Source organism: Rhinatrema bivittatum, chromosome 7, assembly GCF_901001135.1.
Source record: "Rhinatrema bivittatum chromosome 7, aRhiBiv1.1, whole genome shotgun sequence".
Lineage (NCBI taxonomy): Eukaryota > Metazoa > Chordata > Amphibia > Gymnophiona > Rhinatrematidae > Rhinatrema > Rhinatrema bivittatum.
In genome coordinates this window covers 186,988,707-187,001,663 of record NC_042621.1, presented here as the reverse complement: position 1 = coordinate 187,001,663, position 12,957 = coordinate 186,988,707, and the positions used below count along the sequence as shown (strand labels likewise).

The 12,957-nt window shown below is 44.9% G+C and overlaps 1 protein-coding gene across 5 annotated transcripts in view; it reads right to left on the bottom strand.

Annotated features, from left to right (window-relative positions):
- Positions 1–12,957, bottom strand: part of ARHGAP22 (Rho GTPase activating protein 22) — a 365,766-nt gene that overhangs the window by 71,919 nt on the left and 280,890 nt on the right. Inside the window, exon 1 of one of the 5 annotated variants that reach the window (XM_029609630.1) lies at positions 3,903–4,087. The exons of the other annotated variants lie outside the window; for them this stretch is intronic. Within the exon in view, the coding sequence (XP_029465490.1) occupies positions 3,903–4,047 (145 nt within the window). The 5' untranslated portion in view covers positions 4,048–4,087. Of the gene's footprint in view, positions 1–3,902; positions 4,088–12,957 lie in introns of those variants that run through there. 5 annotated transcript variants of the gene reach the window in all.

Sequence of the window (12,957 nt, the reverse complement as noted above, 5' to 3'; positions counted from 1 at the left end):
TTGATAGGCATGGATGTCTGTATGTGGTGATTGCGGCTCTGGTGGAGTTTGTAAAGACAAGATAGGAATCCTGAATTTTGATTGATTGACTAGGTATAGTTATTAATTGGTAATAATAGCAAAGAAATCATAGCTAGAAGAAAAACAAGTATTTCATCCTCTCCAAAGGATCAACAACAGCCCAGAAAGTCCATCTGGGAAAAAATGTTATTGGTACTGACTTATACATACAGATTTTGTTGACAAATACAATATTCTCTTTCACTTACATGACAACAAAATTTTTGTCAATAAATTGTTTCACTTTTAATGCAATTGCTACATTGTTTTCATATACAAAATACATAAGCATAATTATTTTCAACACTTTTTAACTAGGGCTGAAAGCACTATAGTAGTGATTCAATCTATCTATTTATCTGGGGTCACAATAACTTCCATTAAAGATTAACTTTAAACCTTGAGTTCAGGTCAATAATGGTCCTGTGATTTACACTAATGCAGATACGTAGTACCTGTCTATCTGATCCATAATGCCAAAACAATAAAATAAAATCTTGAAGTGTGCCAAAATTTCACGTGTATGCAAGATTTTTCACTACTTTTGTAGTGATAGGACCATTAGAGCTCTCTGGAAGGTTTATTACTTTGCTCCGTCCTCTCCTTTAGACATACATTATCACAGTCTATTCTCATTGTCTCTCTTTTACGTACAGAACTTACTCAACTACCTAAATTCTCTACGTCATGCTGATCTCTGAATAGGACTATAATAATCAAATCATGCCACTGTCTATTTCGAGGGCCATTTTCAAAAGCCATGTAAATGGCTATATACTCAGCTACAAGGACTTTCTGAAAACCGCGCACCCTGTACGTGGGTAAAAATACACACGTTGTTCCATGACATGCATAATTTTACCCACATTTTTAGGGGTGGGGTTAAGCCAAATGAGTCAATAATGCAGGTAGTTTTGCATTTTCAAAACTATGCATCTTTTTGCGGGGAAAAGTATGGACAGAGAAAGTTGGTGCAAATCTTAGTGGATACTTTTTATTTTGGCCATTGTCAAAGGTAAAGTAAGAACTGGTGTAAAATCAGTGAGTAAAAATACCTGTGGACTTTGTACCTGCCTGCAGTTTTGATAACTGCCCTATTAGAGGGTAATTATACAAACACCCTGCATATAAATGTCAGGAAAAATGTGCCTATGTTACATCAGTTTTCAAAGCAGACTTAACACACATAAGTTCCCTTTGAAAATGTTTTATTCCACCAGTTCTATCACAAGTTACATCTGCTAATTGGAACGCACAGATTTTTCCTGAAAAAATATGCGCATAGTGCTAGATTTTAGAAAGTAAGTGCTTCCTCAACTCTGCCCCCCTGGGATACCCTCCACTCAGTCCCGGTAAATCTGAATATGAACACGACATACGCACATAACTTTACCTGCCTATCAGGCAGGTGGCTTCATAAAAAGCCACTTCTGCGTGTAAAATAAAAATGACAAGAGGTGGGTAGTAGGAATGGGCATTCGTTTCCAATGAAATAGGAAATAAAGACAATGTTTTCTAACTCTGTGCATTTCAGCAATAGAACCAAATGATAGGAAAAACCCATGAAATTTCATGTTGTTTTTCCTATAGATTTTTGGGTGGTTAAAAAAAAAAAAAGCAAGTTTAAAACAAAAAAAAATTCAGAACCCATCCCAACCTTTCCCATTTATTAAAATGTTGGGAGCCCCCCTATCAGTGGACCACCCTGCCCACTCTAGCTCACCCTACTGACCCCTCCAGGACTCACCATAAATGCATGGTGGTCTAGCGGGCGGCCCAGAAGTAAACTCCTGCTCCCGGGCTGATGGCTGCCATTAGTGAAAATGGCGCCAGCTGCCTTTTGCCCCTACCATGTGATACAGGCTGCACAATGGCATCAGTAGTCCCTGTCACATGGTAGGGGCAAAGGGCAGCTGACACCATTTTGACTGATAGCAGCCGCCGGCCTGGGAGCAGGAGGTCGCTCCAGGTCTCCCACTAGACCACCAGGAATTTTTGGTGAATCCTGGAGGGGTTGGGAGGGTGGGCTAGAATGAGCAGGGAACTCCACTAGTGGGGGGGGGGGGCAATATTTTAATAAATGGGAAGGGTTGGGGTGGATCCTGTTTTTGGTTTTTTTTAATGAAATGGGAACCGAACAAAAAAAAAATACGATCCAAGAGTGGACCCGAAATGGCCCATCCCCAGAATGAAAACAAAAATATGACAACATTTTTTTAAGGCTTGCACCCCTAGTGTGTGGCACCTTATAAATTAACCAATTTATTGAGGCATGAGCTTTCGAGGACAGAGCCCACTTTATCGGATGCATGGACTCTGTCCTCGAAAGCTCCTGCCTCAATAAATTGTTTAGTCTATAAGGTGCCACCCACCTTGGTCATTTTTGCTACAACAAACTAAGGGGTTCATTTATCAAAATGCGGTAAGTACCGCATGCGTTACCAAAAGGGGCGTGGTGTATGCTAATATACTGTTTATCGCATTTTGCGAAACTTACCTGTGCGAAGAGCTAAGTTAGTGCACATTGCTATACCACTTCATATTCTGCATCGCAAATGGCGAAGGTACGTCATCGCATGGTCCTGACTGCTATCGCACAGCCTAACGCATCTGAAAGAGGTGTTGTTAAAATTGGCGTTATGGCTGTGCGATACCACTTCGCAGGCAGGCTAACCCAGCCCACTCTCCGCCCAGGTTTTGCATTTGCATCCTCTCTCCGCCCCGACTCCTCCCTGTTTCGGCATTTGCATCGCACCATACGATATGGTGCGATCGCATGCGGTAAACACGTTTTCGCATGTCTAAAAGGCCTATCGCATGCGAAAACGGGGCTTTTTCGCATGCGATAAGCCCTTAACGCATGCGAAAACGCCTTACCGCATTTTGATAAATGACCCCCTAACTTGGCTATCCCACTGAATATCTCTGTTTAAAATAGTGTTTGAAGCATAAAGTCCTTTTGAAAATTACCCTCTTAATGAGCATGAAAGGTCATTCTACCCATCATCATGGTCTTTCTAGAGCACATGTCATCAGACATTAAGAGCCTGAGTTACTTAAGCTTTTTTCTAATAGATAAAAAAAAAATGAACAAAAAGCCTTAAATTACTGGCTTTCAGTTTTCATGGCCATACACTACGATGCTGACTGCATGACACATAGCAGACAACAGTTCTAATCTTTTGCACGATTCCACACAATGGTGTGATGACATCATAGAACATCATTCATGATGTAACAGTACAAAAGGGTGCCAAGCTACGATTGCAGTATAGAGGCCATGTCTTTGAAATTGCTGACTTTTGTTCCTTTATGTTAAATTCATAATAGAATTCTAAAGCAGTTTTTGTAAATGAATTTATACAGATGTTTGTTTGTTTCTTTTTTCCTCTCAAGAATGAAAACTGTAACCATTTAGTACCATTGGTATTGATGATTGCCTTTTCGAATGAAGAGTATCATAATCTAATTTTAAATGTGGGTGAAATTAGATGAAGTATTCTAACTTGTATTTGCTAAATTTAGTAAAAAGTAGCTAAGATTTAGCAATGAAAACCATTCAGAACTATGTTCATACAAATACACATATTCTCTTGCCTGCCTTTTCCTTCCATTATAAATATGCACAGATTTTTTTTTGCATGAAACTATTTTTAAATGAATCAAAAGTTTTGGGAACTTTATGAAAAAATGTAATAAGCTTCCCACTGTACACTTTGGCAGGAGGACAGCGTCAAACAAGTTCATAGCCCTCTTAAAACGGAATGGATGTACTTTTTGAACATTCAGTGACATTCAAGATATCCTTAGCACTCTATCTGCAAAATAAAATCCTTTCCTACCTCTTGTCTTACTACAGCATACGCTTCCATTGAAGGCACTGAGTTTTAAGCAGAAGTCCGGGAACGTCAGTGAGCAGGAGGTACACAGGAACAGAGTCCTGACTTCAGGCATTAGACACATTCTCAGCCCCAGCAGATCCAGCATTAGCTGCCAGCCATGAGTCCAGTGGAATAGGACTGGACAAGAAATCTCTCTGTCTTCCCAGGCACAAAACAGAAACACATCTGGTTTTAAGACTAAGTAGTATTAATTATGACTTGGGCAGAAAGTATTCAAAGCATCCAATGAGAGGCAGAGTAGCCCAATCTGTAGACAGGCAGGTATGATCTTGCCCATCCTCGCTGCTTTCTGACACTGCAGCCAATATAAACAGCAGCTAATATTGGTCGCAAGTTTTGACAGAGGCATCCCCAACGGCTATGCAATATTTTCATGCCCTAACCTAATTGCTTTCTCTGATCTCTGGTTGATAGTGAAGAGAACACAGGAACCGCTGCTGTTCACATGCCATGCATGCAGTCACTTATAGCCACAGGCCATGAATCTGCCTTCCAGTAAATCTGTAACCTCGTTTGACTTAAAAACGCAGAAATCCTGCAGTAGGTCCCTTATCGTTATTAATATTTTGAATAAGTCTTCCAAAAGATAGAAGCATACAAAGGTTTCAGCATGCACAATTTAACTTTCTACTTTCCAATTCATTTTCAGGGTATCTTTCTTCAAATTAAAGAAACCCCAGGAGAGGAGATCTTTTAGAAATAGGGAGGATAACTTCCAAATAAATGTGTGCGGCAGCATATACATATGTATATGACTGCAAGCAGATATACGCAAGTATTTTATAACCGACTCATATGTTATATGTGCATTTATAAAATACATATATCTCTACCCTGCAAGATATCTGCATATATATTCCTAATCATGAACGCATGCAATGCATTGAAACCACATATATCAATATATTGAATAAATATACAGTACTTTTCCTGCCTATTTTAAAAATATATGCATGAAAGCAAAGTAGGACTTTGTCTCAAAAGTTCCATTTTACATGTGTAAGTTGACCATTTTTTAAACATGTATGCATAAATAGAATTAATCAGTTTACCAGTTAGTCCACCAGTTGTCCTAGTCCTTCTCTAGGCCATCTGGACCCTCCTGGTTCTTCAGCCCGAGCTCCTTCTTATTCACCAAGACCTTCCACCCAGTCAGTACTAGGGGTGGGAAGTCGTTTGCAACGAAACAGGATTATACATACAATATTTCCTTTTTCGTTGTATTTAGGGAAAAACAAAAAACAATATGAAAAGACACAAAATTTCGTGTTGCTTTTCCTATAATTTTTGTGGAGGTTAAAAAGAATGTAAACAAAATGAAAATCAAAATCCTGGAACCTGCCTCAACCCTTCCCATTTATTAGAAAACTGAGCCCTCCCTCACCAACAGACTCTCTGCCTAACCTCCCGATCCCTCCAGAACTCACCACAAACACTTGTTGGTCTAACAGGGGCCGGGGAGCGACAACCCACTCCTGGCTGGTGGCTGCCCTCATTCAAAATGGCACCGGCCGCCCTATGCCCTTAACTTGTGACAGGAGCTACTGGTATCATTGGGCAGCCCCTGTCACATGGTAGGGACAATGGATAGGCCATGCCATTTTTCAAAATAGCACCAGCAACCCTTTGCCCCTACCATGTGACAGGGGCTGCCCAATGGCACCAGTAGCCCCTGTCACAAGTTAAGGGCAAAGGGCATCTGATGCCATTTTGAATGAGGGCAGCTGCCGGCCCAGGAAGTCACTACCAGCCCCTTACTAGACCACCGGGTTTTTGTGGTGAGTTCTGGGGGGTTGGAAGGGTATGTGGAGGGTCCACTGGTTGGGGGGGGGGGGGTCTCTGTTTTTTTAATAAATGGAAGGTTCAATGAAATGACACAACAATGAATTAAAAAAAAAAACCAATCTTGGAGTGGACCCGAAATGGCCTGACCCCAGAATGGAAATGAAAGGGCAACAAAATTTTCAAGGCTCCCACTCCTAGTCAATACTTCATAATAAACATGTTTAATATCACTTATGCCAGATATTTAGCAGGTGTAAAAATACACGAGTAAGTTGGCAATTGAGCACGCTTGTCTTTTAAAATAACAATTTATGGGTTTGATTTACTCATATATGTGCATGCAAAAATGAAAATATATGCATAATTTTAACTTTTATAATATACGGAGTAAACGCGTAGAGGCTACTTACGCACATGCATAAAGATTTGAAAATTCACCTCAGAGTCTGTAGCTAAAGTGTTAAATCATTAGGGAAAATAGCTTTCAACAAAAAGTGGGCTGGGGAGGAGGGATCCATAGTATCCATGTAACTGGGCATCCTAATGACTGGATTTAGGGCCCATGATTGCAAACTTCCAGAAAGAGCCCTAATGCATGGCTCCCAGCCAAGGACCATCACTGCAATAGCTGGATTAAGGAAGTTGGCACTAGAGATGTGATTCGGCCGAACCTTTCAGTTCAGCCTTCGTTATCGGCCTGCTGCGGGAAATTTCATTTTCCCGTGCTTCGGGCTGAATTATTTTGGTTGCCCCCCCCCCCCAAACCCACCCCAACCCTTAAAATTTAATTAATTACAACCCCCCACTGTCCCGACCCCCCCCAAGACTTGTTGAAAGTACCTGTTGGTCAAGCGGGGGTCCCGGGAGCGATCTCCCCCTCTCGGGCCATTGGCTGCCACTAATCAAAATGGCGCTGGTGGCTCTTTGCATTTACCATTTGACAGGGGCCGACCAATGGCACCAGTAGCCCCTGTCACATGGTAAGGGCAAAGAGCCACCGGCGCCATTTTGATTAGTGGCAGCCGACGGCCCAAGAGGGGTTTTCCTTTCGTTTAGTCAGCCCCCCAAAATGCAACGAAATAGGAAGTATCGTCTTTATTTCCTATTTCGTTGCAAACGAATGCACATCTCTAGTTGGCACAGGATACAAATAGGGAAAAAAATCCCGGGGTAGTTGTAAAGGAAAGCTCATGGTTCCAGATCCCGGCCCTGGTTTCAATGGAGCTGAAGCACCCAGGAGGAAACTGCCAGGTCAAAATATAAGAGAAAAAAAAAAAGGCAACACAAGATAGGAACAAAGTCCGCAGCATATCCTGTAATGAAAACATTTAAAATAACATGTCACTATCATGGAGGAAATTCTCAACATAGAGAATATTATTGTTGCTACTGGGAGCTCCTGAAAACCCATTTCAGGGTCTCTTTCAATCTCACTTAAACAATGATGATTATTGAATTGTTATGGTGATTGCTGACAAGGTATCGATGGCCTGTTATGCATATAGCAGCGTCAAATCAAAGTTCAACATCACAGTTGGGCTCCCTAGAATAACTTTTTAGAGGGCAGGGTAAAAGGCTATTTACCCGGAAGTGAGGCCTATTTGAAAACTCCCCAGCCTGTTTTGCAGGTAAAGTACATGGGTTGTAGCAGATCGTGCATAATTTTACCTGCAGAGAGGAGGGCCATTTCTGTGGGTGGGGTTAGGGTAGGGAATGCAACAATGCCGAGTTTTGCAATTTTAAAACTAGCTGATTGGATTTCAGGAAAACAGTATCCCCAGGAAAATGTTGTGTCCGTCTGTTCCCGATGCCCTTTCTCCGCTCTCCTTACCTCTTTGGCTCCTCCCTCTTCGTCCGCAGGAAGATTGGCTGCCGCGGCGTCCTCCTGCCGAGGTCCTCCAGCGTCCCCGGACCGGCTAGATGCCGCAACCTGCCATGTGTCCTGGAGGCCTAGGGGCGCGTGGCACGGCCCCGACTGAAGTACCGGCGATGGCGCGAACCTCGGGGGCGTCCCCCGAAGATGACGTCACCCGCGACGGAAATTTAAGGTCTTAGATTTTGTTAACACATCGAGTTAGCAAGGAATGACTACGGACTCGCTTCAAGTTTCCAAGCTACTCTGCTTCTTCGAGTTAGCAAGGGTTACTACCTAAGCTACTCTGCCTCCTCAGTCTTACTAGGGGTACCCGCTCCTCGGGGGCCTCGCTCTCTCCTTTGTTTTTCAGGTGACAGTCTGGAACCGGTACTTGCTCCTCGAGGGCCCTCATTCCCAGACTTGCTCCGTATTCTCTTCTGCCTGGAAGTCATCACTGCCAACTACATCAGTGAGTTACCATCGCTCTCTCAGAGCTTTCCCTGGAACTAGATACTCGCTCCTCGAGGGCCTATATATTCGAGCTCCTGGGCTTCTATGAGACATTATGTGAGTGTAACCATCTAGTTCAGCTCATGAACTCTGCATACCCTGCCTACTCACTATATTTCGGTTTCTCTACCGCTCAGCTTCCAGGGACTGAGGGACTACAGCCCAGCTGGGCATTCCAGCTCACTACTGCCACCTCTGGTGGTTCAGTATACTGTCTAATAAAATAACTAGTGTGTGTCTGTCTCCATACTCTGAGCCTGACCGGTGGTCCCTCTCGGGATCTTCCCCTGGGGGCGTGGTCATCTGCCACCGGTCCAAGGATCCACCCACAACTCTCCTAAATAGCAACAGATTGCTAACTCCCAAGCAGACTGTTATCTCTAAACAGAACAGAAAAAGAGGTGTAAATCTCTGTGAGTACTTTTTTCCCTAGGGAATTTTCTAGGGAAAGTAGATACAAACTTTCCCCTTCAGAATTGGTACAAAGCCAGCACATAAAAGTACCTGCAGACTTTGCATCAGAATGCATAGTTCTGAAAACTGGCCCCAGGGAGGGTAGTTTTCTAAGGCATTTCCATGGGTAAAACAAGCCATGACTTGTTATAAAATTACCTGTCTGATATGCAGATCAACTTAGGAGCGTAAGTCCTGTATTGTGTATAAGTTTACCCAGACTGAGCCAATACATTCCGGGGGATGGGGTCTGGGAGGGTTTGGGATTTATAGTAGTGTGAGCATAAAATTTCCTGAACCATTTCTTTGTACCTTTTATCAGGTGTGCAGGTAGTTTTGGGGTGCTAATATTCAAAGTGAACTTATGTGTGTGAGTTTGCTTTGAACATTATTGTACTTTCTGCTTATATTTGCTAACATTCTTTTGCAAGCTATAACAAAATTGCCCCATTAACAATAGAGACTTAGCATTCCAAATAAATATACCTTGTTGTTAGGAATGGATTACAGCAGATGCATGCAATAGAAATATTCAGCATTAGGGGAGGACCCAAGATGGTGTGCTAAACCCTGAACGTGGCGCGTCCTTTCCCTCTTACTCACTGTGATTATGCCACACTCCGGTCGGAAGCACAGGGCCCGGGAGAGGCTAGTTTTTTAAGCCTCCCTGGTGGGTCCATTAGTAGGTCCAATGGATGCGCACGTTCTTCGTGGGAATGGTCAGCCAGGTGTTCAGTCCCAGGAGTTGGGTCGTGAAGACGGTATTACAGAGGATGCCCTCCTTGACGCCATTACATCTCTTTTCACAGCTGAAAGACCAGCTCCCAAGAATACGGAGGAGATTAGGTCAACTACACAGCGTCTGACCTTGTCGCGTGTGGATGACACAGAAATTGAGGACCAGCTTGCGATTGCTGCATCTCTGAATCTTGTCGCTGAATTCAACATACTCGGCATTTCTGGAGAGATCCCTCCTAGAGGAGAGGTGCAGTTTCAGGGAGATTCTCTACAGGAAAAGGTTGCCTCTGAAGGTAATGGAATTAAAGTCCTTCCCATGGTAAGACCTGAAGTCTTTTCTTTGGAAACTATCTGGAACGCTATTGTTACACTTAATGCTAATGTAAGATCTCAACTCAACCCTTTGGTAAAGAAAGTTGGGGAGATTCATTCTCAGGTTAAGCTCCTTCAAGAGGAAAATGCAAAAAATATTCGGGTCCTGGACTCATTAAAATTAAATCTTGGGAACCTAAATGGCCAACATCTTTAATGAAAGATAATCAATATCTGTTAAAGAAGATTGAGAATTTGGATAATCAAATGAGAGGGAGAAATTTAAGGTTGATAAATTTCCCCAAAGTTCCTATGGTTTCTGCAAAAGATATGTGGACTAGGTATGCTTTGGAGGTCTTAAAGTTACCTCAACCAACGTTACCTCTGATTACAAAAGTTTATTATTTACCACTAATGAAAAAAGTACCTATTGAGGGTCAGGACATGCAGATATTGTCACCTCTGAACATTTCTGAAATCTTGGAAACATCTGATTCAGTAGAAGCTCAGCCTGCAACTTTAATTGTCTCTTTCTTACTTGATTTGGATAGAGACTGGATATTGAGAATGTACTTCAGGAATCGCAAGGAGTTATTTCTGAAATTGAAAGTGCAAGTGTTCCCAGATTTGGCTAAAGACACTCAAAATAGGAGGAAGCAGTTTCTTATAATGAAACCAAGAGTCTTGCAAATGGGGGCTCTATTTCTTCTAAAATTTCCATGCAAACGCCTTATTAAATATTGTGATCTTACATATACATTTTTTCAGCCTTCTCAACTCTCTAAATTTAATTCTGATAGAATTTCTTCTTTGATTGATGTATCTTTATCTGAAACTGTGTTGTGTTTGCCAGCCGTGGGGAGACTGTGACTGGCAGCCCTACCTTCGGCCCCGGGAACCTGGCCACCCATGCTGTCCACCACACAGTCTCTCAAGGCCCGTCGTCCTGCGCACGATCCGCCCCCGTCTCTTAAAGGGCCAGAGGCGGGAAAAGCACCAGCGGGCCCGCTGATGACATCAGGGCTAGGGGACTACTTAACCCTGGTCCAACCCATGGGACCGGATCCTACTCTCCTGAGTGTGCATTGTCTGCTTCCAGTTCCTGCATTCCTGATTCCTGCTCCTGGTTCCTGTGTTCCACTCCCGGCTTCCGTCCTCTCCTTGCCCTCTCGGACTGATCTCCTGGTTCTGACCCTGCTTCGTCCTCGGATTCTGCTCATCAGCTGCCTGCCTCGACCATTTGCCTGTTCCCGACGCTTCTTGATTGCCACCTGCGTCGACCATCTGCCTGTTTCTGATGCTCCTTAATTGCTGCCAGCCTCGACTCTAGGCCTGTGCCTGGTTTCCCTCTTCTGCTTCCTGCCCTGACCTCTGGTACATCTGGCCTCGCTCTGATCACCTCTCTCCTGGGAAGGTTATCCCCGAGAGACCCGCGCCTAAGTCCTGCTGGCCCCGGTACCCATGTGCTCAACCTGCGAGGAATGAGGATTGGTAAAGGTGAAGCTCCTGCTGAGTCTCCTCCCCAGAGCGACCTCCGATGATGAAGACATGCAGGGGCCTTCCCCTGGAGGTAGCATCAACCTCGTCTCGGCCAGGGGTTCACCGAACAACAGCTTGCCAAGGCCATGGACCCAGTGGATCTTCCTGGTCTACAGGCCATTCCGGGCATGGCCTAAAAGATTCAGCAGCAGCAGCACTGCCTCGAAATGTTGGCCAGTACTGTGGAATGCCTCATGGCTCGCTTGGATGCCACCACCTCGTCCAGTTCCAGTGCTTCTGCGCCCACAGCACCAACTCCATCTGCTTCAGCAACAGCGTCCATCCATCTTCCGGCTCCCCCCCCCCCCCCCCCCAGTACTCCGGAGACCCCAGGCAGTGTTGGGGTTTTCTCAAACAATACTTTATGCATTTCTCTCTGCAACCATCTCAATTTTCCAATGGCTCTATCAAGACAACTTTTATCCTCTCCTTGCTGGATGGGAAAGCCTTGGCTTGGGCCTCTCTACTATGGGAGCAAGGAGACCCCATACTGCAGGACCTACAATGCTTTGTGCTAAACTTCAAGCAGGTCTTCGATGAGCCCGGATACCTAAGCACAGCCTGCTCTGACATCCTCGACCTCTGGCAAGGCTCCAGGACCCTGGACGAATTCGCCATAGAATTCCATACTCTGGTAACGGAGTTGAGCTGGCGAGAAGACAGCCTCCGAAGCATCTTCCTGGAAGGTCTCTCCCCCAGGATTAAAGATGAGCTCGCCACTCGAGACCTCCCTGACAGCTTGGATGCCCTCATAGACCTAGCAGGAAGAATCAACGGTCGTCTGCAGCAATGATGTTGGGAAACTCGACCGCCCTGCTGACCCGTTCAACTGGCTCCCTCCTTCTCTCGCTCTCCGGTCCCAACGCCTTCTCCAGATTCGGGGCTCCAATGCTCAGAAGAACACATGCAGCTGGGCTGCACCAGCCTCTCTCCGGAAGAGCAACAACGGAGACGCTCTCTGGGCCTCTGCCTTTACTGTGCCAGGCAGGGCCACTTCTTGGCCCAGTGCCTGATACAGCAGGGGAACTGCCAAACCTAAGTGTCAGTGGGGAGATGACCCTAGGTTGTGCCACCTTTACTCCCCAGTGCACTCTGCCAGTCTCTGTCATCCTCCCCCAGCGTATCCACCCTACTTTGGTGCTGGTGGACTCCGGAGCCGGAGGGAACTTTATCTCCAGCGAAATGGTGACCCAACTGGACTTGCCTACCTCACCTCGGATTCCTCCGGTCATGATCTCTTCGATCCATGGAGAGCCCCTTCCCGGTCGGATTACCCAGGTCACTACCCTGGTCCACTTAAGCACCAGAGTTCTTGATGAGGAGATGATTTCCTTTCTTGTTCTGGAGAGATCCGTTCATCCCATTGTCCTGGAACTATCCTGGCTGCAAGCCCATTCTCCTCTCATCAATTGGAGCACCCTCCAGCTGACCTCCTGGGGGCCTCTGTGTTCCTCCAACTGCCTCCGCCAGGTCCAATATGTTCCAGTCTCCCTAGCCGCCACCTCCTGTGGCCTACCTACCCAGTACATCGACTTCGAGGATGTCTTTTCTAAAAAGATGGCAGAGACCCTTCCCGAGCATTGGATCTTTGAATGCACCTTCAACATACTCCCCGGCACCATGCCTCCCAGGGGTCGGGTGTACCCCTTGTCTCTTCCTCAGACCAGAGCGATGTCCCAATATATCAAAAAAGATATTCCAAGAGCGATCTCGCAACACATCCTCACTTGATGCCATCTTGGATCCCACTGATTGAAATGTTTTAAACCTAAATTTACATCCTAAATAAACGGCTGCCCTAAG